General features: G+C 41.8%; 2 protein-coding genes across 11 annotated transcripts in view; both read right to left on the reverse strand.

Moving 5' to 3' along the window:
- Nucleotides 1–366: 366 nt before the first annotated feature.
- ppifb (peptidylprolyl isomerase Fb) lies at nucleotides 367–6,121 on the reverse strand. Its single transcript, XM_037755862.1, has 6 exons — nucleotides 5,834–6,121; nucleotides 5,105–5,135; nucleotides 3,956–4,044; nucleotides 3,757–3,853; nucleotides 2,393–2,468; nucleotides 367–869 (listed from the first exon to the last, which is right to left on the reverse strand). Exons 1-6 carry the CDS (start codon nucleotides 5,984–5,986, stop codon nucleotides 734–736), a joined length of 582 nt encoding a protein of 193 aa, XP_037611790.1. The 5' UTR covers nucleotides 5,987–6,121; the 3' UTR covers nucleotides 367–733.
- A 1,190-nt stretch (nucleotides 6,122–7,311) lies between these two features.
- The window catches only part of LOC119479220 (zinc finger MIZ domain-containing protein 1-like), a 133,093-nt gene continuing 113,561 nt past the window's right edge, over nucleotides 7,312–26,843 (reverse strand). For 4 of the 10 annotated variants that reach the window (XM_037754579.1, XM_037754575.1, XM_037754585.1 and 1 more), the window contains 18 exons: nucleotides 18,115–18,250; nucleotides 17,580–17,697; nucleotides 17,222–17,439; nucleotides 16,887–17,091; nucleotides 16,322–16,597; nucleotides 16,056–16,238; nucleotides 15,830–15,907; nucleotides 15,560–15,728; nucleotides 15,315–15,456; nucleotides 13,748–13,991; nucleotides 13,408–13,513; nucleotides 13,150–13,310; nucleotides 12,989–13,056; nucleotides 12,815–12,883; nucleotides 12,484–12,725; nucleotides 12,226–12,389; nucleotides 11,421–11,717; nucleotides 7,312–10,780 (listed from right to left, as the gene is read on the reverse strand). In XM_037754579.1, coding sequence (XP_037610507.1) covers nucleotides 10,673–10,780; nucleotides 11,421–11,717; nucleotides 12,226–12,389; nucleotides 12,484–12,725; nucleotides 12,815–12,883; nucleotides 12,989–13,056; nucleotides 13,150–13,310; nucleotides 13,408–13,513; nucleotides 13,748–13,991; nucleotides 15,315–15,456; nucleotides 15,560–15,728; nucleotides 15,830–15,907; nucleotides 16,056–16,238; nucleotides 16,322–16,597; nucleotides 16,887–17,091; nucleotides 17,222–17,439; nucleotides 17,580–17,697; nucleotides 18,115–18,250 — 2,984 coding nt within the window. In that variant the 3' untranslated portion in view covers nucleotides 7,312–10,672. The remainder of the gene's footprint in view (nucleotides 10,781–11,420; nucleotides 11,718–12,225; nucleotides 12,390–12,483; nucleotides 12,726–12,814; nucleotides 12,884–12,988; nucleotides 13,057–13,149; nucleotides 13,311–13,407; nucleotides 13,514–13,747; nucleotides 13,992–15,314; nucleotides 15,457–15,559; nucleotides 15,729–15,829; nucleotides 15,908–16,055; nucleotides 16,239–16,321; nucleotides 16,598–16,886; nucleotides 17,092–17,221; nucleotides 17,440–17,579; nucleotides 17,698–18,114; nucleotides 18,251–26,843) is intronic. The other 6 variants (XM_037754582.1, XM_037754578.1, XM_037754580.1 and 3 more) reach the window with 3 other exon arrangements.

The raw sequence follows: 26,843 nt of genomic DNA on the forward strand, positions 1-26,843 counted from the left end.
CTGGCAGAACCTTCAGTCAAACGCCATGCGGTGAATCCAAGCTGACCCCCCCTCCTCCCACACACCAAAAGAAACATTTCCCTATGCAGAAGCAATTAGCTCTGACATTTTAGACCTTAATTCTTCTGGACAGATGTCAGCAGAATAAATACTTAGAGGAATAAGATCATTAGTCAACTGAGGCTGATGAGGAAAACAGAAGACACTGATCTCATCCCCCAGCTGGTGATAAAACATTCGCCTTCCCCCCAATAAACGGACACACCTTCGACTCGAAACAGTTGTTAAAGTGAAAGTTTTTAAAAGCATTTTTGTAATACTTTGACATCTGAGGTCATGTAGTATAAAAAAATGGCATGAACAAGCTCATATTTAGAAAAACAATGACTTTATTTTTTCAAATAATGCCTCTTTTCTACACCAGTTTCACTATATGTTCATGTATTAATATCTCTTCAAATACAATAGAACCCGTAATTTTGTGTTGTATAATACAAGTTCACATTTTATACCATACCAGTTAAGTTAGTTGCTAACTGAACTAATAGTATCTGTAGTGGCATGATGTAATCCAGTTTAAAAACGTTAACTGAACACATTGTGGCTCATACAGTATCTATTGCCAGCAAAGAGAGGTAGCCCTCTCTGTGCCATGGTGACTGAAGACAGAGCTTCTTTCACTCGGATCCTCACATTGAAATTACAGCAGGAGATGAGACTACGACCGTGTCCACTACTCTAGCTCTCCGCAGTCTGTGACAGTGATCCTCTTGGAGGTTCGCCCAGACTGCGAACCGTAAGTCTCCACTTTCTTGACCACGTCCAATCCCTCCTTCACGCTGCCAAAGACAACATGCTTGCCATCCAGCCTACATGAAGAAAGAAGAAGAAGAGGTTTGTTATCACTGCCCCGGACTGTGAGACAATCCAGGATGCACCCAGTGGGGTTTGACTGGTGGGTGATGCCACTATTTCTGCAATAATTCTGCTATTTTAGGCCGTCATTCAAATCCTCACAAATCATGTTTCGTGTCAAAACATTACAAGAAATCACAGCTTTCACCAAGAATTTTTATTCTCAGCAGGGTGGAAAAAACCCCTCTGAAACAGCATTTTAACAATAACCGGACATTACTAAATACACATTTCAAAAAGCTGCAATAACAGAAGCCTTCCAAAGGCAGCAGCATTTTAAGGTTGGATGGTATGCCAAAGCTCTTCAACTATTTTAGAAATAGTGTATATTTATTTAAAGACACTTTTTTTGTGTAGCTGAGGTGAACGAGGAGCTACTGACACACCACAACTACTTGTTGATACCTGGACTATAAAGAGTGTGGTGGTGAATTGGAGTGATTTTATGTTTAGATCCTGGCGAAGCAACAATACTCAACATGAAATATATACAAATGCTGGTCTCTTTGTCCATGGTGTGTGGGACTCAAACTCACATTTTACTAAATGTCTCAAAGTGTGCGGTGTCCAAACTGCACACTGCCACCACAAGCACCCACAGAATTTAGGCAAAATGGTTATGTTTTTTTTCTTTTATTTCCCTAATTATGAAGTCATTTAAAGTTTAAAAGGGGCAGAATCACACATTTCTCATGATCTGTACGTTAAAGGTGCTAAATTCAAGATCCAGGGCATTAATATAGCAGTAAACAACTGTTTGTTATGTAATGATATAGAGGAGTAATGTCTACCTGAGCAGAGAATGAAGTCTCTCTCCCCCTGTGTGTGTTGTAATCTAAGCTTCTCTGTGCTTTGTTGACATAGCCGGGCCGGCCGCGCGTGCTTTTAGTGCATGTGAGCGTGCCCCACTGGCTCGCTCACAGTCGCCGCCGCTCTGCACTGCTCTCACACGGCGGTTACAGCTGATAACAGCGCCCGTGGCCTAGCACCCACCCTTCCGGCTCCCCCTCAGGTAAACACTATTCGCTCCGTCAGCACCTTCCACTTTGTTAGCACCGTTAGCTCTGAGCCACCGGCTCAGCTGTCGCCAAGTCAAGAGCCGTGCGGAGGCATATAGAAATGCTCCCGATCTTGCATTTAGCACCTTTAAGTCACCGTAAAAGTTTAAAAAGGGCCAGGAACGCACACAATTCTCATGATCTGTACTTTAAAAAGGCAAATCTATAGATGCTTTTACACTTGTAGTGTTCAGTTAAATTCTTGAAAATGTGAACTAAAAGTTGTTTTGTGAAACTCACACTGTAAAATATGTAAAAAGTATTGATGTGGCGGTTTTTGTTCAGTTTTGCATCACTTTTCCAGACAGCTAATGATCAGAGCTCTGTACAGATGTAAGACTTTAAATAAGGCCATTAACAATGAAATGTAATAGAATAACTACAGTAGCATCAACCCTTATAATCTGTCAGAAACGTACCATTCTGTTTTACTGGTGCAGATGAAGAACTGGGATCCGTTGGTGTTGGCTCCAGCGTTGGCCATAGACAAGATGCCTACAATGCAGCAAATTAAAACGTTACTATGTTTTAAAACACGTCATGCATTTAGCTTAAAAGTAACAGAAAATGCATGCAGAGCTCACCGTCACATGAGCTACAAATAAACTCGATGTTGAGTCACAGTTGAGGAAAAACAACGGATCAATATGATTCATGGTTCACTTCTTACATACATACACAAATTCAAACCTCATGGCCACAGAAGACATTTTGACATGTCACAGTAGGGAAAACACAGCCGTAAATAATACAATGAATGATTCAGGGTCCTGGTATTCTGCATGCTGGCTCACTGGGACACTTTAATAGAAAAAGAGCCATTGTTAATGTTATTGCTGTGCTTGACCTATTATGACAAGTCAAAATGTTTGTTGTGAAAAAGGCACATTGAGGGAAACAAATTTCATCATCATCTAAAACTTCAGTAAATTAATTTATAACAGATCCCACAATAACTATTTGCATAATGCTGCCACCTGGTGGTGAAAATGAGTAACACAACCTATGTTACAAAGAGGAACAGTATGTACTATGTTCATTTACATTAAATTAATTCATTCTAAACATTTAAGTCGACATGTAATTTATTTAATACACTTAATATGTTCCTCGTCTTTGTTTTTTTTTGGCTCAGGACAATTCTAATATATTTATTTTTCAGTAGGGCTGCAACAAACTATTATTTTCATTTGTTGATTAATCTGTCGATTATTTTCTCGATTAATCGATTAGTTGTTTGGTCTATAAAATGTCAGAAAATGGTGAAAAGTGTCCATCAAGCCCAAGATGACGTTCCTCAAATGTCTTGTTTTGTCCACAACTCAAAGATACACAGTTTATGGTCATAGAGGAGTGAAGAAACCAGAAAATATTCATATTTAAGAAGCTGCAATCCGAGAATTTTAACTTTTGTTTTCTTAAAAAAAATGACTCAAACCAATTAATCGATTATCAAAATAGTTGGTAATTGATTTAATAGTTGAAAACTAATCGGTTAATTGCTGCAGCTCTATTTATCACTCTAGTTTCCAACTTTACTGTAGAGAAGACTTCCTGAAAAACGCCAGCTTATCTATCTGCCACAAATACTGCAGCTTCTCGAGTGTGACGTTTGATGCATTTGCACTGTCCTGTGTAGTGTCACACTGCCCCGTGTATCCCACTGTGCTGTTAAATCTCATTATACTCTGTAGTGATCTAGTCGACTATCTTAATCCTGCAGTTTGTGCAGCCCTGTGCTTTCTGTTGCATTATAGGAAATACTGAGTTATGAGATGATTACCAGGTCCAGTGTGCTTCAGCTTGAAGTTCTCATCAGGAAACTTCCATCCATAGATAGACTTCCCTCCAGTTCCGTTGTGGTTAGTGAAGTCTCCACCCTGAAGAAAAAAAAATAACAAATCACTGTCATCGCACTGGAGAACAGCTGTAATGCCGGATAACAAAAGAGATGCTAAAGAAAAAAAATAGAAAAGACCTACCTGGCACATGAAGTTAGGGATCACCCTGTGGAAAATTGATCCCTTGTAACCAAAGCCCTGCTCGCCCGTGCACAGCGCTCTGAAGTTCTCTACGAGAAAGATTTATGTCAGATTCTCTCTCTTACAATCCACACAGGTCAGCAACTTCCTCAAGTATTTTGCAGAAACACTAATCGATCCCAGCAAAAGATGATATTTGAATGTGCGACTGACTCCCTCTTATTTAAAAATGATCAACTAACTAGTCATTTCTTGTAGTGTCCATAACCCTGGGTATATTGAACATCTGGTGAGATTCTAAATGAACTTCTGTTTGCATCATTTAGCCACCGTCAAAGTCCTGCATTCAAAACTCTACTTAAGTAAAAGTATGTCAGTATTATCTTGTGTTTCTACGTGCTGTGCCGAGGGGTTTGGAGCGTGTTGAGTAATCCAGGGAGTTTTCTGTGGAGCGCATAATCGAGGTTGAGATCATCGATGACGCCCAAAGCCGAAACACATTTGAGAAATTATTCCTCTGCTCGGTTAAACCACTGCCACTTTCCAGTTTAAGAACATTAATATTGCCCCTTCTGCCATTATTATGAGACAATTATTGTCCAAAGGATTAATTTACTGGTACACACATTTGATGCATTACTCACAAGACAATTATAGTTTATTATACAGTTATGTTATATGATGATAATATAGGCTACTTACAAGAAAATACACCCTATATTAATATAAATGAGATGTGATTATTTGTCATTATTCCTGAGCCTTTACTGGTGCAAAATACAACAGCCCATATCACAGATCACATGGTTGAGATCATCTGTTATATATCTGCCTGTTTTACACTCTTTGACCAACAGGTGGGTTTTTGTGCACATGAAGCCTCGAATAATGAATTTGCATGAAGCTTCATCTCACCATCACTGGTATTATCAGCAAATCAAAGTACTCAATATGCAGAAAAATGAATCTTTAAATCTTGTGTTTACCAGATGTGCTCATAAGTTCCTTGGAAATGAATCATTCAGTATAAAAAAAATGACTGACTAAGAGGTGGAAGCCCTTCTACAAATGAAATGTGGTGTAGTGGAGTGGAAGTGTGAAGTTGCATAACATGGAGATATTCAATTAAAATGCATAACATGTACTTACCTGCAGTCTTTGGCACAACTTCAGCATTGAGCTAGAAAAGAAGAAAAAAAAGCCTCAGGGTCAAATGTTGTTCAGCTTGTTCTCTCTATACAGCCATGATAAGGACAAAGGACACATTTTAGGTGTTTAGCTGCAGTCGTTTTCGTACTCATTCAAAATGAATTATCTAATTATCTTTTGATATGTTTAGATATATTTTCTTTTCTTCTGTACTGTTTTTTGTATGTATTTCATTGTTTTTATTGGATTGTTTTCCACTGTTTGGTTAGGTTTTCCTGCACATTTTGTGTACTTCTAACTGTTGTTGTATTTTTTAAATTATGTTGGTTTAGATCTTTCTTTCTTTTTTGTTATAGTTTTTTCTCTCCTGGGGTTAGGGGGAGGTCATTTGTATAAGCCTGTGGCTTCTTGACCTTTCCTGACACATTTCTTTTTCTTTTTTCTCATTGACTTGATTTTGTGCAGTTTTATATATATGTGCAAATAAATACATAAATAAAAATAAATTAGAAAAATACAAATAATGTTAGTTAAATCATGCCCAGAGTACTTTTTTTTTTTTTTTTTTTTCATTGACTGGATTTTGTGCAGTATTATATATATGTGCAAATAAATAAATAAACAAATAAAAATTAAAAAATTAAAAAATTAAAAATTAAAAGCAAACATTACCAAACAGAGAGAGTAAAAAGCCACATGTGTGTTAGTTAGTAGTGGTTAGTGTCTCACCTCGAAGGTGACTCTGCCGAGCGGCTGGTTGTCTGCAGAGAGGTCAAAGTAAACGGTGGGGTTCTTGTTGGCCGCCGCCGGGCCGCTGCTGTACATGCGGGCGGCGGTGAACGCCAGAGAACATAACTTTATCCGGTTGGATATGATCAACATTGTTTTAAAGGCTAATGCAGCTCCAGGTAGTTCGCTATGGTCGGCAATGAGCAAGTGTCACGCTTGTCACGCTGACATAATGTGCGTGAGAAGGAGGAGAGGAAGTTTTTCTCACACAACCGGAAGTACTCCGAGCGCCGCCGGTTGAAATCTCGCGAGATTTTAAACGTAATCATGTGTCACTAGTGCAAAACGGGGCTTTTTTTATTTACATAATTAATTTGTTTAATATCTTAGTAAAATATTATATCCATAAAATGATATGGCTTAAAAGAATACCCTCATTTTATATTTTTAAAGATACTGATTTTAAAATATATCTGACTACGATTGAAAACTTAAAATTCTAAATTGACAAAAACTATTATTATTAATAGTATACTATTATTATTATTATATATATTATATATTATATAATAATAGTATATGTTTATATTATATATAGTATATTATTATAATTTTCTATATTACATTATTATATACTATTATTATATACTATTACTGGATTATTTAGACATTTCAAATTTATTCCATTTGTTTAACAGACCCTGATTTTTTTTGTTATTCATCTTTTCCTTTCCTTACATTTTATTTGCTGTATAATTTATTTTATTTTTTTATTATTTTTATACTGTGAAATATATAATATATAATTTTGTAATGAAAAATCTGACCATGTTTATGTAACTACTAAATTGAACTTTCTAAATAAAGTACGGAAAATAAATGATTTAGATTTTTTAAAATATCATCAACATATAAGTACATGGCAAAAACATATATATATATATATATATATATATATATATAAGTATATATATATATATATATATATATATATATATATATGAATGTTTTAATAAAATATAATAAAATAAAAAGGTGTCACAAAATCAAATTAAACATAATTTAATGAGTGTAAATGGAGTTTTTTGTATGTAATAGCAGACCTCTAGGTTGGGAACCACTGGACTAAACTTGCTAACTGTATAAAGTAGTATAAACTAGCTCCACCTCCTGCAGCTACACAGTTAACTTCTGCTCAAACATCAATGCATCAGTATTAACAATAAAATGTATTATAATAGTCATATAATAACTGCTGAACTCCTCAAAGTCATTCCAATGATCAGGTTTACTTGTCTCCCTTATTATGTTGTGTTAATTAACGTGGGCTCATATAATTTCCACATACATTCAAGCTGGCCTTTAGCTATATTAATAAAAATGTGATAGCCATAATTTACACCTTCTGCTTGCATAAACAACCCGTGGGTGCTAGGCAGGTGTGTAATCCTCAGACAAAAGACAAGACCACAGCGACATACAGGTATCATCTGAATACATATTTATTAGATAAATATTAGGTTGTCACATCATCTAACTACATACAGTTCTGCAAGACTAAAAATCACAATTAGTTCCTTTTATTTTCTGACCAGTTTAGAATATGAAATGATTGTACATACAATGTACACAATAGAGACAATGGCCACATTGCATGAATCACCTTAGATTGTAGCATTTTTCCAACTGCTCATGATATCAAAAAATTGTACAAACTATGGATTTGGTTACAATCTTCTGGACCCGTCCCTCCCACCATCTTCCTCCCACGATTTTCTTTGTAACCTTGTTTTTTCTCTTTTTATTTTTTAGCTTTAGCACCTCAGAGTATGCAGGTGACAGACTAGAACATTTAGGCTAAATATTACATGTAAAACATAGCTGTCCCAGTTCCCCTATAACAAAAGAGGTGAAAGTATATTACAGAGGGGGAACAAAAAATGCCGGAGAGATACCCACAGACACTAACTAACAAGTTTTTCCATATTCAGCCACTTCCAGTAGAGGGGTTGCAAGCTTTTTATTATTCTGAAGAAACAATGCACATTCCCAGGGAAAATGAATACATTTCTGTTCACATGTCTCTATATTCATTTACATATATACAGGCATCCTTGGGACGTTTGATCTAGCCTTGCCCTCGACATCTTTTCCAGGCCAGAATGATGAACGCGCCCTTCCTCTCTGTATTTTTTTTAATTTTTATTTATTTTTTTAAAACAACTTCCCCCACAGAAATGGCCCTTTATTGTGATTGTGCAACTACAGATTTTTGGGGTGCTGTCTTGTACACCGAATTGGCTCAAAAATATGAAATGATGACCACGGAGATTGATCGAAAGTTTCAATTCAGATCGTGAAAATATGAAAATGTGGCAGTGTAAAGAGGGATTATTTGATGTCTCTTTGTGACATAAATATGAAACAACATGTCAGTGTGCTGAACTGGAACAAATAATATTTCTTTTAAAAATGACGTTTAAAATTATGTTTACATAAAACCAGGGTGGTTAAATCAGCACAATGCTACAGTTGAAAGAAATTGGATTTCTAGCCTTACAGATTAATAAGAAAACCAGTACAAAATAATTTACCAAAAAACAAAAAAAGGGGATAAAAATGTATATGGTCTCGTGCTTTTTTAAAAAAGCCACATTTTTCTATAACAAAAATATAAACAATATCATGGATTTCTTTAAAATATGGTTGTGATATATCTTTAAAATACCACTGTGTATTGACAATTAGCAACAATTATGATATTCACATAGCTCACTAATTACACTGAAAGCCAGCTGATACCACATCTTTTTAAAAACCGTTACTGTTCAGTATCACTGATGAAATGTTAACATAAATTCAACGTTTTTCAATCAATAAACATCCGAGCGTGAAAGAAAATATTGCGTCAAACGTGTCAAAACTGAAATGATGCTACACAATCACTGTGAGCTGATGCTGGGAAGAGAGGGGGACACATAAAAAGGTGACACCTGTCAATAAACGACAGGTTTGCAACAGAGTGCACTGGGAGGAAAGTGACTAGAAAGCACGGCGACCTGCAGGAAATAGCTTATGAGACATTTGGACTGTCCTCCCCATGACGAGGACGCGAGACAGCCGTCTGTATGCTGGTTACAAACAAAGTCAGTGGTTAGATGGGAGTCTGGGAGCGTATATGTTGTTAGGTCGGACGACTAATGATCAAAAAGGACAAACATTATCAAGATGATACAAAAATATTCACAATGATATTTACAGTACAATAGCATTTCTTAAAAAATAATACATTTGCATACTGAACAGCACTCTCCTCAAAAAAGTGAAACTGAAAACAAACGTGGCAAAAAAAGGTCTGCAACAATACTGCTTTTTAAAAACCACTTCTTGAACAGCAGTGATGGATAAACTGTATTTTTCCTCCCCCTATATCTTTGAAATCAATATTTCCTCCCATCACACTAATAGAAACACACACACACACACACACACAGTCTCACACACACACACACACACACACTCGCAGTCTCACACAGGACCAAGCAAACACAAACCTCTCCGTTCTCATCCCTCCAACTTTGGTGAGCAGTTTCCCCCAAAAAGATTTACGGATAGTTTAATTATGCAGCGACACAAAAAATAAGAAAACAAAACATAATACAGTATATCCAGCAAATACATGATAAATGTATCGCTGATATCGGCATTATCCCTTCAATGTTAGTGTTAAATAAATCATACTAAATCTGACAGAAACAAACAATAAAAAGAGCCGTGGGAACAGCAACTGATAAAAACCACACTATCTTCTTTTTTCGTTTTTTTACCACTTGGAACAGCACTAGACAAGGGCTTGGCACACATGCACTTTGTAGACTACTTTAACAGCACATCATTTAACAGGGAGAGAGATGCAACGTTGCAAAAACGCCCGACACGAGCGACACCGCAGAGCAAACGGCGTGGAAGGGAGTCGTAGCAGGAAGCAATAAACGCAGCGGGATCTTTACAGGATCTCTTATATTGTACCTTTAAAATCGCTCCTCTGCACAGGAGAACTATATAGTGTGTAGAAGCACAGGTATGCTGTATAAACTTGTTTTAGTGGGGCCAAAATCTTCGTTCAAGCAGTCAACCCTCAGAGGACTGTAGAAGCAGGATATCTCTTTTTGACAAAAATATGTATGTATCACAATCGTAGACAAAGTGGAAGCCGATCATTCCCAAAAAATCTTTGAGCAAAAAATTATTTAAAAAACATTTTGTCAAGGACAGACATACGCTGATCTGATCTTGTTTTTTCTTTTTCTCAAAGACAGATTTTTCCTTTTTGCATTGCCAAAATCTCTTGTGCTTTTAAATGATGTGTGGTGGGACAGAAACAGTGCGGCTAACCGGAACCAGTCAGGGAATGGAGCTGTGACACCAGGAAGCTGTGGCCTCTCAGTTTGGAATAACAATATGGACGTAGCGCAACACTGGCCAGATAGCGCAGGGTTTTTTTTATACAGTGAATTCCTTTTTTTTCTTCTCAAAAAGGAAACAAAACATGAATAAAAAATGCTACAACACGTTCCTAAATGTGCACACATAACACCTGTGTGTGGCGTAAAAAAAACAACTGAGTATAGCTGCACAGTTCAAAAAGTATCGCCGCGCCGCGTCTTGGGAGTTTGAACCTCTTTCAGTCAATCTGTGCTGGCCGATGAAAACTGTACAAGAGGAAGAAGAGAAAGGGAGTGCATCTTTGTGTTTATCAAGTACTGAGCGACCGCCCCCGGGTTCTCGGGGGGGAAACTGCAGGCAGTCAGAAAAGTTCATGGTGTGTCTGAATTTGCCTCAGTTGTTTTCGAAGAGCGATAGAAGGTCGTCGTTGCTATTGCTGGGGAGGTCTGGCGGATCCAGGTACGACAACAGCTCGTCTGGGTTGGCGAGCTCTGGAAGAAGCTGCAAAAGAAAAGAGGAATGATCTGGTTAGTGAAGTGAACACAGATTATTTAAAGGTCCCATATTATAAAAAAGTGAGATTTTCAAGTTTTTTTTTATTATAAAGCAGGCTTAAGTCCTATATAAATACTGTGAAAGTATCGAAACACTCAATCCACAGGGAAATACACACAGCTCGCATTCAGAAACACTGCATTTGAAACAAGCTGTCAGGATTTCTGCCCATTTGTGATGTCACGAAAATACAATATTTAGACCCTTGACACAATTATAAACTTAAACATTCTAAATGTGTCCCAGTTTATTCCTGGTTGCAGTGTATGTGAATGTCGTCAGCTGACAGGAAGTACACATGGACCCAAGCTGTTGCCTAGCAACGCAATTCTGTTGCAATTCCGTTGCAATTCCGTTGCAATTCCGTCAAAATGCGCTAAAACGGAGCGTTTCAGACAGAGAGTATATACAGGCATATTCAGGTCAACAGTATGAGGCAAATAAAGGATTTTTTGAACATTACAGCATGTAAACATGTTCTAGTAGAAACACAAAATACGTATGAATAAGTATGAACCTGAAAATGAGCATAATATGGGACCTTTAAGATCACTTTTAAATCATTCTGCTGTGTGTCAGGACTCACGTCTAATGATGGCTCGGGCATGTCCGACCCCGCTTGGCTGTCCAAGCTGCTGGAGGGGTTGAAGGATAGGTCGCCGTGGGGATGGTTGTTGGGGCCGGGCGGTTGTTGCTGTTGTTGTTGTTGCTGTTGCTGCTGTTGTTGTTGCTGCTGCTGCTGAGGAGGCGGTGCTTGTCGTGACGGCTGAGGAGGCCCGCTGTGGTGTAGCTGCTGCTGCCCTGATTGGCTCCCAGGGTGCGGAGATGGGTGTAAGCTCTGCAGAGGACCGTGCAACTGGTCGTTGCCTGCAGAGTGAGGTATCTGTAGAGAAACGGGGGAAATCTTCAGACTAACTAATACTTATTTTAATTAAGGATGAATCTGTCTTAATGGATTAATCAGAAAATAGAGAAAAAGGCCCATCACAATCATGATGACATCTTGAAATTACTTGTTTTGTGAGTGAATACAAACTCGGGACAAAAAATAGATAGAGCTGAAGCTAAGCCTTTGCTTTCAAATGTCTCCTTATAGCCATAAAATCTATTTTAGGGTTATTTCCTATCATCACTCTGCATGGTAGTTCACTTGAAACTTATATTTTCAGGTGTCTCAGTGTGCTTCTTTGGTGTATATCCTCTGCTCTCACCTGCCCAAATGAAGCTAACTGAGGAAGTAAACACTCAAACCTGATTTATAAAGCACACTTAGAAATAGTTCAACGGATAAACAAGAAAGCAAAACAGAGAGAAACAGTGAAATATGCAGAAAAAAATGTGATAGAAAGACAAAGAGAGGCTGAAATGCAGAGTTGATAAAGTCAACTCACTGAGTCAGGCATGTTGTGTGAGAGTGGCTTGTCTTGGGACATCAGGCTGTTGGGTATGTCCGGTGGGTGAGACAGCTGGGGACCGTGCATGAAGTCATTCATCGACGTACCGCCAGGGGTGCCGTGAGGGAAGTCAAAGTTCCCGTGCCCCTGGTAACTGTTGCCTATATTGCACACAAAATAAAAGCAGTAAATACATTTTATGCTCCTTTTGTAGTGTGACTGAGGTATAATGACTTTGTATGTTTTGCATCCTACCTTGGTTGCCGTATTCGCTGTTGCCCCCTTGCTGCGACGATAACAACGGGTACGGCGACGGTCCGGGGCCGAGCTGAGCTATCATCTCCATCACATTGGGCATGATCATCTGGCTGGGGCTCATAGTCTTAAACCTCTTGGCGAGCGGTCCATCTGGATCCTCCTTGATGTGGATATCAGATTTAATAGCCACCGGCCGCCAACTACACGTCGGGTCAATGGTCACCTCCTCAAACTCCGAGCTGGTGAAATGCAGATGAAATTGTTAAGATACAAGAAAATAATGAAGACAAATACATTATATTTATTGCGTTACAAATTTCCAACTTACTTTTGAATGGCGTTCAAAATTCCCCACATGTACTGGTCCACTTCGAGTCCTTCTAACAATGCTGTTTTACTGGGAAGAGAAGAGAGACGGGGCTTAAAATGCTGACTACGTAGATTACAGTCAAAACTATAGACAGGGCAAATACTGTTATGTATTCAAGCTGGATGAACTTACTTGCATACAGGACATCGCCAAGTCCCCCGCTCACAGTTGAGTTGTAAATATGATTCCAAATCAAAACACTGAAAGAGAAAGAAAATAAAAATCACATTTGTTATACACTATTTTCCCTGAAAGGAATCAGAATTTTTGACTCTCGGTGCGTTTGTTTGTACCTGAACGTGTTTGCAGTCGTGTCCTCTTGCTGGAAGCTGTATTCGCCGGAAGGTGATTGGACATTTGAGGGAAACCTTAATGGCCGTCTGCTCCACGCCGTCCTCTCCGTTGAGCGTCTGGTTCCCCGACGACGCCGCTACGCTGCTGAAGTTCCTCTTAACTTTTGAGGCAGGAGGAGGAGAAATGTAGTGTGTAAGCAAGGACTCTGATCAGGATATTAGGGTGCAAAATGTGACTGTGTTGTTCTGTATATATACCTTTGGTGATGCAGTGCTCTGCAGGCAGTAGCCTCTTCTTCAGTAAGCCCTGGAGGACGGAGCGAACTGAGGGCCTGTGGACGAGCTGCAGCACAAACAAGTGCGACTGCAAGAGGAAACATCAAAGTCACTATCACAAACATCCTCAGAAGGGCGTATTAGTTTCAACATGTGTATCCACAGGAATAAAAAGATCTGACAGATCATATTGTTATTTTGTTCCAAGCTTTAGCATTAAATATCATCTGCAGGTAGATTTTTTTTTTTTATGTCTGACTTTTATTTATCTGGCATCTACTTTTTTTGTGTCTGGATTTGCATAAACCTCTTAACCTTTCACCTTTTTGTTAGTTCTGCAGATTTGTGTACTCACACAGCAGCAGGCCGTGACTGTGATCTGGATCGTGTTCCTTCCCGGCTGGCATACGTGTTTCAAGTGCAGGGGTTTGTGGGAGGTCTTGTTGTCGCCTCGCTCGATGGTGAGCGGCGTGGCGTTTACGCTGACTTGCACCGACGCCGGCCAGTTGGTGTTCATCTGACGGTCTTCGTGGTGGTAGCACTTAAACTGCAGCTCCAGGTCCGATCTGAACAGACAAGCGAAGAAAAGAATCCTCATTGATTCGCTCCAGACGGGAGAGTGAGAGCGGAGTAAAGGGAATTACAATAATCTAAATCAGAGGAAATTAATGCTGAATGACCTTCTCCACGTTAGCTGGGAATAGTAGTGGTTTGATTCTTTTTTTTTTATAATTCTCCGCCAGACATGAGTGCACAACCTTTTCAATCTGCTTGCCAAAGGTTAAGAGGAATTGAAGAATACCCATTGGTTCTTTACTCTTATATGAAGCTTAATGTCCCTGTTGACTGAGAATCAAATGATCACAGAGGCTAAAAAGAAGAATTCAAGAAAATTAGATTCTTGAAACCTTTATCCGTCTGTTCTAACTGTTGTTGTGCTGTTTTGGGGTTACGGCAGGCCTGGAAGATCAGGCTGTGCAAGATAATAATAGTCATACTAGGGTTGCTCGATTATGGCAAAAATCCTAATCACAATTATTTGGTCAATATTGAGAACACAATTATTTAACATGATTACTCATCGACTTTGGAAACCTCACACATATAGAAAGAACTTTTTGTAGCCTACATTTTAAAATGAAATGCATCAATCTGGTGCACTTTGAGGGCAAAATTAAGAGGTGAGGTCTATTAAGAGCTTTGTTCTCTTGTAAACAATTTAATTATAAACACACTGGTTGTATAGATATGAATGGTGATGACACGAAAAAATAAGTCACAGCCAAAAAGCATGGTAAACAAGACGGGGTCCGTGTTTCAGGACGAAAGCGAAAGCGCACCGCTGTAAAGGAAAGGGGTGTGCTGGATATATAAAACAAGACGAAACGAGAGCGTCATTACAAAATGGAATAATAATAATAGTTTTATGATGATTATCTTTCTTTTATAACCGTTTTGAAGCCAAAATTGTAATTTTAATTTGATTAATTGCACAGTACTAAGTCATAGGATGAAGGTATACTGTATATTTGTATTAAGAATACTCCTGCAATATGTATTGAGTCTTCTCTCTTCCTTAACTCAGCCAAGTAATCTATTGAGTGTCCTTTTTCGATTTTGCTTTATTGAACTACCTTATCAGCCCTATGAACACTGTGGGACAAATTCAACATTGTGTGGCATTCACTTCACCATCTAGACTAGTTTTCAAGACTATCCCTACTCAAAACTTGTAGAATATCTTTTGTTATTTGACACACAACCTTTTTAAATGAAATGACACCGAATAATAATCAACAGTAATATTCAGGGCGGTAAGGGACTTGGATAATGGTCTAAAAAAGGTTGAGAACCACTGCTGTATGTTGATTCAGTGCATGATGTCTTACCTCCACATGAGCGTCTGGTGTACGGAGGGCCGTAAGTGGAAGACGTGGTTGCTGACAGCCAGGTTATGCTCTAGCCTGAAGGGCTCCAGGACGACCCCGTCCCGCACTGGAAACGTCAGGCGCAGCTCCTCGTTGTGGTTGGCTACAAGGGGTTGAAGAAGAGCCACGGTCAGATAAATCATGAACTTTAAAAGGAATAATTCACCGTTAAGATATCTTCATTGGACTTTTTTCCAGTTACTAACCTGGAGGGGGAGGGAGAGCGGTGATATTTGGTTTGATGTCAGGAGGGAAGGGTGGCTTCACGTCCTGGTTTGGCGACAGGTATGGAGGGATGTTACTTCCTGGGGTCATCGGAGGGGTGGGGTTGCCTGGCACTGGGGAGTGAGGGTAGTTACCCACCGGTCTGGGCGGCTATATGGAAGAAAATCACTAAGTAAATCAAATGTTCATGGGACTAAAAACAGCACAACAAAGAGAAAGATAATGTGATGAAACAAAAGTGGTGGACTTACCCCATTCATGTTACCCTGGCTGTACTGATATCCACTCCCAGAGAAGTTATTTGTTTGGCCATTAAAAGGTGGTTCTTGCTGCAATGTGATTAAAAACAAACTCAAAATGAGTTTTTGCACCAAATTAACCTCTATTATTTGAACCAAAAAAGCTTGCTAAATGTTTTTTGGTATGATATCATGCAAATAATCATCACATTTTTGGTGAATAGCAGTATTACTGCACCTTGTAGTACTGGCCCATGGCACCACTGGGTGGCGGGTATTGGCCCTGCAGCTGCTGTCCTGGCATCCTCTGGCCCGGGTAGTTGGGGGACGGGAGCGGCCTCGAGGGGTTGGGTGTGGGGTACGGCCCCTGCTGGTTAGGGAACTGGCCGTTTGGTCCATACTGCTGCCCACCATAGCTTGGCTGTGGATGACAAACATATATTCCAACATACAGCAAACAAGCTAAACCTTGAAAGTGAAAGTGTTGATTTCACATCCACTCACCTCCCCCGGGTACGGCCTTTTCATGCCCTGCATCCCCATGCCCTGAGGCCGGGGCCCTGCGTAGCCTTGCTGGGGCATCCTCTGGCCGTGGGCCCCGAAAGGCGCCATGCCTGGGCCTCTGGGCTGGTTCATTCCCATGGGGGGCCCGCTCATGCTTGACGCATTCATGCCAGTGCCCATGTTCCCAGGGATGGACGGAGGGCCGCGGGGTCCTGGCTGGTTCATGAACTGGCTGTTGTACGCCTGGTTTGGTCCCATCTGGAAAGAGGAACTCATCTGGAAGACAACATGGGTCCAATCAACCATCGAGTTGACAGTCAATGTGGCAAATTTTGCAAGTGAAAAGAGTCTATTAAAAGTCACAAAAGAAGAAAAATATGTGCGCCTGTTAGCTTTTGTTAAAGCTAAATGTGCCATTTGGCTCCATTACTACTTCAGCTAATTACTCACCCTTAACATTGATTTAACCTTGTTCACCAATAACCTTAAATCAACTCCTCTCAGCTTCCTGTTCTCGTACTACTGCTAGTATTGAAAGGCAGAGTCAGTGTTTGTTTTATCCTACCGGTCCGTATTGGTTCATGTCCTTGTTCTGGGTTTCCTGCTGCAGGGCAGCTACTGTCGCTGTGGCAGTGGCGGTTGCTGTGGCGGCGGCGGCAGCAACTGCGGCGGCGGCGGCAGCAGCGGCAGGCTGGGTGAAGTCCGACTGAGGGCGGGAGTGTTGAGGGATGCCCATTCCTCCAGGTCCAGCGTTCGGCCCTCCAGGGTAACTACGACAAAGAGACAATATAGGAAATGACCTCATGCCGGAGGAGTGTGACCATTTCAACTGTCAGAATTACTTCTTAGGAAGCAATTTTAATCATCATAACAACCGGTATTAATCCAACATCCACTTACTTGCCACCAAAGCCTCCTCCACCGGGGTAGTTGGGTCGTCCGTACATGCCCTGCTGCATGTAGGCCTGGTTGGAGTTGCCCTTGTTGGGGAACTGCTGCTGAGGACCGGGGAACTGAGGAGAGTTCATCCCTTGGTTGTTACCAGACATACCCGAGCCCATAGGGTTGCCTCCAGGGTTCATGGGATTGTTGTTGTTCACCATGGGATTCCCCAACACCTGTTGAACGAAGACAAACAGAGAGATATACACGCGTAAATGTAGGAGGCTTTAACATAAAGACAGTAGCACTTTAAAACTACAGAAATGCGATCCTATCAGAAACACTTCTCCTCTGTCGTACAGGTACGGGATCTCACCTGGCTCTGCGACGTGTTGGTCACGCCCCAGACGGTAGTCACCACCGACAACGAACCTGGAGGCTGATTGGTGTTCTGTTGCCAGGGAACCGAGTCGTATGGAAAAGACCCATCTCTGCTGAGGGCGGATAAAAACACATTGAGTCGACAAATCAAAATGTGCCCTGCGTCACTGCACAAATATTTGCCCGGCACAATAGCACAGTCATAGTAAGTATATTTGCATTTGCTGAACGATAGGGACAGAAAGTTTTTATTGTCAGGATTACACAATATAAGCATGTTCTTCCTCTCGAAATGCACAAACACTGCGTTGTAATTATTAACTACATGTACTCGGGGCTGTGAGGTGCTTTTTGTCCCTATTGACTGTGCTACAAGCAGTTAGTCTGGCCACTGATCCATAAGGAACACCGGGCTTCATGTGGAGAGGAAGGGCTTTCCCCGAGGGCCCGGTCTGTCTGTTCACACACCCGACACACACATAAACACGCCTCGCGCACAAGCCAAAAAGCGCAGCAGTGCGAACACTGACCCGTGCGAGAGGCCGGGCTTCATGGAGCTCATGGGGGGCTGCATGGGCACTTTTCCCGGAGGCTCGTTCTGCCTGTTCTTCTGGTGACGGAGGAGGAGGAGGCGTCCCAGCTCTTCGCACCACGAGGACAGGAGAGCTGGAGAGAGAGCGAGAGAGCAGAGGAATGAGTGAGAATCGGTGGACTCCTGTGAGAAATAACTGCAGAGGTTAACAGCCCTCTACTGCAAGCGCTGCAAAAACAACCCCTGCAAAAACTGATTATGTGAGGAGAGGAGGGCAGACGAAACAAAAAACAGAAGCTTCTGGGAAAAAAGCAATGGCCTGACTGACAAAATGATGTGTAAGGTCTTTGTGCAAAATACACCAAATCAAGGAGTCCTGTCTGTGCAACGGGCTTCCAAAACAAGAATAGCTGTACAGTCTGTAAGGCCACGTAGCTCTGCAACAACATGAAACATTTAAGCATCCTATTAGATGAGAAAAATAAGAAATGTTACTGAAAACATTTAAAACAAATTTTAAAATGTGAGGACAATTCTCTGCTGGGTAAAAGTAAGATTTCAGTATTATTTTTTTAGTTTTTAGTTTGTTTATATGAACTGTTGAAGGGTCATTTTTAGTTTAGTTTAGTCAAATAAGAACTTTTATTCTGCTCATTGACTACTTTATGTTTAATGGACTTTAAGAATGAAGCTTTCCACATATTCAGAGGAGGTTAAATGTAGTACTTATATCCGTGCTCGCAGCAAATTACACATTATCTTCTGTTGTGTTCATCACCGTTCAATTATTCAATTAAATCCACCACCATTTACTGGAAAAAACAACGTGAAGACTCTGTATGGAGGATGAATGCAAACACTGAAGAGAGATACATAACCTTCATGAAAGTGACATTATAGAGGAACTTCTACAGATGAATCAAACTGAATAAAAGAACAGTAAATGCATTTGCTTGTACACTTTTGTGCCACTTTATCCGACTGAATGACTGATTCCTGCTCTTCTTTTAATAGTTAATTGCTCTATAAATAATAATTATTCTATAATGTCTTGCAGTCTTTTAAAGTTGGTCGTTGTATCCACTCATGTGCACTGCCACTCTCTTCAGGCTAATCTAATGGATAAAGGAATCCATTGGTACCAACCATGTCATACTAGCTAAACGCGAATGAGGTTAAATAACGCTCCAAACTTGCGCTACAATTTTGGCGAGGAAAAACTGTCATGGCCATCTTCAAAGGGGTCCCTTGACCTCTGACCTCCAGATATGTGAATGAAAATGTGTTCTATGGGTACCCACGAGTCTCCCCTTTACGGACATGCCCACTTTATAATAATCACATGCAGTTTCGAGGCAAACATAGTCAAGTCAGCACACTGACACACTGACAGCTGTTGTTGCCTGTTGGGCTTGAGTTTGCCATGTTATGATTTGAGCATATTTTTGATGCTAAATGCAGTACCTGTGAGGGTTTCTGGACAATATTTCTCATTGTTTTGTGTTGGTAATTGATTTACAATAATAAATATGTACATATGTTTGCATAAAGCAAGCATATTTGCCCACTCCCTTGTTGATAAGAGTATTAAATCTCCCTTTAAGGTACATTTTGAACAGATAAAAATGTGCGATTAATCATGATTAACTGTGGACAATCATGAGATTAATCGCGACAAAATATTTTAATTAATTGCCAGCCCTAGTAAGAAACAAAAGGAGGCACCTTTATGTTGCAATATAAAAGATCAGCTTCAAATCCAGCATGTCACTGCAGCTCTCGGCCACTAGAGTTCACTCTGAGCCTGCAGATAGACTCCAACCCTTCCCTCCTCTCCACCTTCCTACCTACCTACCTACTGCTCGGTTAGGTAGCCACCACAGAGCGTGTTTGATCGAATCATATGCTTCTCATCTGCAGTGCATGTTTTTGTACTGTGCCAACTACAAAAGACTCACTTTTCCTTATTCTCTCCCTGCACTCCTTCTTGCCTCTCTCTGCGGCGTCAGAAGGAGAAAAGGGAATGTGGATTCAATCAAAGAGCAGGGGCAGCCACCTCCTCTTATGATTCACAGCACTTCTAGGCTGACTAAGGAGCGAGGGAGGACGAGGAGGAGGAGGGGGGGAGGAGGGTGAAACAGAGCGCTTGGTGATTTCAGCAAAAAAAGCCACGTCAATATGACAGCAGACAACGCAGGCTGTCCTCGCAGGCAGATCCACCCTGCTGCCACATGCAAGGACGGGCCGCCACAGCGCATATTACACAGAGAGGGAGAGAGGGAGAGATAAAAAAAAAAAAAAGGTTGAGTGAGTCAGTGAGAGAGGAGGCATCAGGCTAATGGGGCTGATGGGAGGGAGGAACAAACAAAAGCTTCTGACTCCCATCACAAACATGGCAACCCAGAGATTTGCCCACACATGAGTGCTTGCAAACACATAAGGAGAGACGCCACATTATAAGACGAGATGTCCTCTGAATTTTTTCTGAGAGGACAAAACAGAATCTCAGCGTCGACACACACACACACACCTCTCTCCTCTCCTCTCTCCGAGCATCGCACCCCCAAAAGGCACGTCCTCTCCTTTCATTCGAACACTGAGCACACCAGCCTCGCTCTGTGTAAAGATGAGGGCTGGAATACAAAAGACATGTACAGATGGTGCCAGCAGTCTCTCTCCTCTTCCCTCTCCCCTCCCTCCCGTGCTCCTTTAAAAAGCAGCACGGGGCTCAGACGCAGAGGAGGCAGCTGGGTTTTTCCTCCTTCCCCACCCGCTCATGCTCCCTCTCTCTTTCCCTCCTCCTCCTTCCTGCCTCCTGTTCTTGGCGAGGCAGGTGCCAGGAGACAGGCTGTGCTGTTCCTCCTGAGGATTGATCTGACTTTACTGTGCTTTGGGTTGACAGGAAAAGGGGCCTCTCAGGTGCTCTCTCTCCTCCTGAAAACATCACACTCACAGGTAGATTTTTGTAGGTTAGTTTTGATTAAATATCACCGGGGTCCAAGTGCGGCTAATAGGTTTACGAGTTTCACATCTATGCAGTGTTTTCAGCAGCAAACCCTCCCTCTCTCCTCCAGAACCCCCTTCTGATGGAGAGGAGTTTTCAATTCAAGGGCCTGGCGACCAGCCAGCATGTTACAGCTCAATTAGGTCCCATTATTCTCTTCCAACAAGGGGTAACTTGCACTTCTTCTATGTTGATAAACATGTCTCCGCAATTTATCCCATAACTGTGGCACCGTGAGGCCGTCTGGCTGAGGAGGACGGTATCCTCGCTTCACACCGAGGCTGACATCAACAGCCGCAGGACAAAAACAACAACAGCGCTGAGCCTCGCAGCGAAAATGACAATCCATATCTAAAGGAAAAAAGAGGAAAAAAGAGGAGAAGCAGCGCTGCCACTTAAAGAGGAATTATTCTACCCCACCGTTAGATAAAGAGCTTATCGCCACACAAAATTATCACCTCCGCTGAGCACCAACCTGTTTAAAAGGAGAGGCTCTCTGTCATTGACTCATAGGATAAACTTCAGGTTTCATATGACAGGAGGAGGAACAGCCAACTCTGTTACTCTTCACATTCTCTCCCTCCTCCTCCTTCACCCAAGCATCTCTCAGGACAGTGCGGATGATGAACAAAAGGATTACTGTTTTTCTTCTCCTCTCCTCCCACAGACGGTCCTTCAATAGACTCATCTGTTTCCCTCCCTGAGAAGAGCCAAATCTGGAGATAATCGTCTCAGGTGTAGCTCTTCCAAGTGGCTATTCTGGAGTGAATCAAACTGCCGTTTGGTGCTTACAGAGCATCTTTTTTGTTGTTGCTCTGTTTACATTGGTCTCCCTGGCGGCTATGGGTCTCTGTCTTCCATAAGGAGAGGAGCCTATGCTGTTTGCCTTGTAGATGGTCCCAGGGGCCCGGGCCGAGTCTGAGCCGTATTGATATTCTGGTGCTCAGCTGCGCAGCCTGATGGTCAGCCACGGCGAAGGGCGGTAAAACGCGTCTGCTGGGACTAGATGGGTGGTTCGGTGGCTGGGCCCTGCAGCCTCCAGCTTTCCACCGTCTCTCTCTGTCATAAAGCCCCGGGGAGACATGACAAACGACACGGACTGCATCCCTGACAGTTGTTCAATGCTCTTTCCAATGATAATGCTCCCCCCACCCTGACTTTCACCACACACTCAGACAGGAGGCGCAGAGATAAACTGTGCTGATTAAATACCTTGATTCTGCCTCCTTTTGCTCTACCAAAAAGAAAAAACGCCTCTAGATTAAAGGGTCAGTTCACCCAAATTACACGCTGTCTAGCCATTGTGGTTCGCCCAAGTTTCTGTCTCTACCCAGATACAATGGAAGTGAACAGAATTTCATTGGTGCTGCTCAAAATTCAATTTATTAAAGACAAAAATCAAGGAATGTGTCTTTCCAGAAACAAAGTCATTTTTACTAAAATTTAAACAGTTTTGTTGAACAGTCTTCAATGGAGCTACAGCCTGTGCGTAGGCTCCGTAGCCGACATGCACCTCCTCAAAAATGTAACTACATGGCGTAAACATATCCTTATACAACGTATGACGTATAACATCCAGCAACACGTGTCAATTTACGCTTGTTTCATGCAAACGGTCTTCACAGGAAACAACTCAGTTAGGTTTAGGAAAAGATCGTGGGTTAAAGTAACTCAGGAAGTGGCGTAACTTAAAGAAACAGTGTGTGACAATTAGGTGGATCTATTGGCAGAAATGGAATATAATATTAATAAGTATGTTTTCTTTAGTGTTTAATCTAAGAATGATTGTGTTTTCGTTACCTTAGAATGAGCCGTTTTTATCCAGTAGTCCACCATGTTTCTACAGTAGTCCAGAACGGAAAAAAAACAAACACTGTTAACTTTTCCTGCTTGGGCCGGAGTCGATAACGTTACTCGCTCCCGTTGCCGCCGCTCTCTCTCTCTCTTCTTCACAACTCACTTCCCACGTACACACACTCTACGCACTGGCTCTGCTCCAAATGGCTCTATGAGCCTTTCACGTTTTCTTGACGGCCACCGTAGCTCTCCAACACACAGGAGAGGCTTCAGTTGGTTGCAATCTCTACACCTCACCGCTAGATATCGCCAGAACCTACACACTGGACCTTTAAGTACGGAAGTTATGTGACAAATAAATCAACGTTGACTTCTGGTTTCACACGGGGTACGAACACCGGTCTCCTGGGCAAAAGTAAGGTGTTTTTCGACCCACCCATCTACCTCAACCTCCTCCCTACGCACCGTTTGTCGCTCTTTATACTTCCTGGTTCACAATTACGTGGAATACATACAAATTGATTTGGTGGATTATATACGAATTCCAGTGCATTACTTTTCGTAGGTATAGCTATGAACGGTGTATGAGAACAGCAAGAACTGTGACTGGTCACTTTGGGCTGCTTGTGTGTTCAAGTTTCTGATGCCGGTAAAGATAGTTGAGAGTGAATACAACATGAAGCAAGTTGAAAGAAAAGGCTCAGCAGTCTTTTTAGTCAAGAAACAAGGCAGACGTTCCCAACGTCACTCATAACACAGTAACTGAAAGAATGTAAACACAGTGACAGTAAGCTTCGCTAAGAAATATTCGAAGGTATCTGCTGCGCAACTCAGCAGGCTAACAGGTTCTTCTGTCCATCGTTCTCCATCTCCTCCAGTTTCAGTGCACGCTGCCGCACTACTGTACACACATTCACCTCTACACACAACAAACAGCGATATCCGTCTGAGAATAACTAATAATAATTAATGTTGAATATGAATAATGTTGTGGGACTATTCCTTATTTCATGGGCTATTATAATAAAGAAACGAACAAAAACGAAGCATTCAAATACTGATTCAGAGGCCGATTACCATGGTAACGGTCGAAGCTTTGAATGGTCAGCTCTAGGCTTATTAACGATAAATCTGTCTACTGTTGCAGTGGAGCAGCAGTATAAATCAAAACACATACTCCAGCTATCGACAGTTATCACCCTCGCATCACCTATAAATCCATCTTACCAAAGGAATGATCCCTATAAAAACTGTTGACAACATGTTCCATTCACCTCCATTGTATCATAGGGTGGAGGCAGAAGTAAAATAAACGTGTTTTTGTAACTTGGGTGACCCTTTAAAACAGCAGCAAACCCCACCACGATGAACAGTGACTACCAGGTGCTGCACGAGCAACCTGTGGGAGAGGATAACCCCACAAACATGACATAAATGGCTTCTATTAAAAAGGTTGCTGCCTCCTCCAAAACAATTTTTCTCTACTCTTCATCTTGTTTCCTGTCCTCCCTCCCTCTTTCCCTGCGTTTTCCTGGCAGGGTGGACTGTGGGGGAGGCAGCAGGTGAGGCAGATGCCAAGACCCCCCTCCCTCTCTGCTCGGTATCTAATAGACACCTGCTCCCTTGTCAACCCTGGACTCCCACCTGGCGTCGTCCCACTTGGTCACGAACGTCCACACAAACATCCAGTCGTCACATCACACTTCCTCACTTATTCCCACACTAACCATAAGTCCAATCTTTTCGCTATAAACCTGTCGGAGAGAATCACAACCCCCAAACGGCTTGTTTGAAGACATTTAGCCAGAAGGGCTGAAAGGAGAACAAAGACCACGAGCAAACTAACAAGAACGGCTCTAGTGGGCTGCACTCTTTAGTTTCTGAGGGAGCTCTATTCACATTCAGTTCCTCCCTCCCTTCTCTCTCCCTCTCTCTCTCTGCCCAGAAAGGTTTGAATGGACACAAGCCTCCTGCAGGCCAAAGTCAATTAAAATAAGAGAGAGTCTAGGGAGCCCTAGTATCCCTGGTTACTGAGAGCGCCCAAGAGGCCATGCAAAACAGCCATGTTTAGTTTCAGCCAAAGAATTCCTCGCTTATAGGCTTTCCCGGAACTGTAAAATTCTGGGATTTACCTCGTAATATACGGAAAACTGCACGAATAAGTGGTTGCTATGACATTGCTTACACCCGGTTGCCAAACTATAAACTACCGGCTGGATCGTAAATCATCTCGCTCTCTCGCCTCGCGGCACTCCACGCCACAGAGCCACGGATGCCCGCCTGGCAGCCATCAAACCTCTCTTTTGTCTTCTCACAGATGCCACCAATTATTCATCAATGCCAATTTGATAATGAAATGGAAGCGACTCATCCATCATGTGGTCTTTTTGAAGAGCGGGGTATAACAGGTTACGCACCTGTCAACCCGTGACAACCCATGAGTTAGATCGAATCTCACAGGTGGATCGCCTTTAAACACATATTTTACCTCTCCGGTCACCCTCTCAGCTCCGCAACACTTCGGCGCACGGAAGCGAGCGCGAACTCGTAAAAAGCCGAGTCTGTAAACTGACTTCATTAGCTCAGTTACTTAAGACTTTAATTTCAGGGTGAGTGATGTTTTCAGAAAGCTGATGGAGGATGTGTGAAGTGGGAACATGTGAATGTCATGGCTGCCATGTGGCATCAAAATGTGACATATTTCCCCTGAGGTCCCCCTTAAACATATGCAGTCAAGGAGCTGTTTCATTAAGTGAAAATGAGCTGCAAGACAAATTAAAGAAAAAAACATAATGACAGTGAGTGTGCAGCTGTGGAAAAGTATGAGGAAGCAGCTACATATTGTGGATTGAAAGCGCTAATGGTTATAAAACAGCCCGTCTATATAGGCCAGACAACCGCCTCCTGTCTGCACCTCATCTTTGTCTGCTGCCTTTTTTTTTTCTTGCATTATTTCCTCTCTCTCTCTCTCTCTCTCTCTCTCTCTCTGGGAAGTCAGTGATGTTGGAGTCTTGTCAATGAGTACTTAGGCCCGTTGCCTCATGGGGAGCCAGACTTGCTGGCTAGGTTTTATGGCCCATTTCAGAGCTGCCCCGGCTTAAATACAGCCTCCTGCTGGCCACATGGCCGCAATGTCGTGCCATGTCCATCCGGCGAAGGGAACGTGGGGAGGGGGGGACGCTTGGATTCGTGCCAAAAAGGTTTTAGTGAGGCCACAAGCATGTGTGGCCATGTGGAGGCCAAGCGGCATGAGGAGAAGAAGAAAATGCGGCAGATTTCTGGGTTGCTGTGTTTTGACATCCTGCGTTCTTTGTCGCAACATCAAAAACCTCACTGACCGATAGAAAAGCTGTCCCTTATTCCTCTTAACTTCCCACTCCTGCTGTCGTAAGAACTCAGTATCCAGCTTTTTCGAGGCAAATTTCTATCTATTTACATGTAAAAAATGCAGGATTTCTAAATAAAAATGTCAACAATAAGACATGTCTTCAAAGCTACCAGACTCCATTCACAAAAACAGTAATTTTACCTCGCAGAACACGTGAGTTGTTGGTCTACCGCTACATCGATCGGTTAGTTTGTTTGTGTTATTGTGTGATGTTTAAATCTGAACTAACGTGGCGTCCACATTGCTTAACTTCCGTGCCGGTAATCCATATTCCGTCCATCAGAAAATGCAAATAAAAATGTCAACAATAAAACAATTAAATAAAATCTGTGTTCACAGATTCAAGATAAAGATTATAGTGTGTATCTATAAAGAAATCCACTTGGCTCTAACTGAACTGGAACATGATACAATACGCGCCACGATCTCAAGATGATTTATGCAGATCTCATCGCTCTGACTGGTCATGGTTACACACAAACCAAACCTTCGCCTAAGCAGGCCAGTGTTTTAAATGATAATCTCTTCTGGCACATGC

This window comes from Sebastes umbrosus, chromosome 20 (assembly GCF_015220745.1).
Source record: "Sebastes umbrosus isolate fSebUmb1 chromosome 20, fSebUmb1.pri, whole genome shotgun sequence".
In the NCBI taxonomy this organism is placed as follows: Eukaryota; Metazoa; Chordata; class Actinopteri; order Perciformes; family Sebastidae; genus Sebastes; species Sebastes umbrosus.

What these genes read in the sequence shown, in the direction of transcription:
- ppifb (XM_037755862.1), bottom strand. Translation starts at nt 5,986, where the DNA reads ATGTTGATCATATCCAACCGGATAAAGTTATGTTCTCTGGCGTTCACC. An exon ending in TCCCTAACTTCATGTGCCAG is followed by an intron (nt 3,854 to 3,955) that starts GTAGGTCTTTTC and finishes TTTTTTCTTCAG; the next exon opens with GGTGGAGACTTCACTAACCA. An exon ending in GCTGAAGCACACTGGACCTG is followed by an intron (nt 2,469 to 3,756) that starts GTAATCATCTCA and finishes GCTGCATTGTAG; the next exon opens with GCATCTTGTCTATGGCCAAC.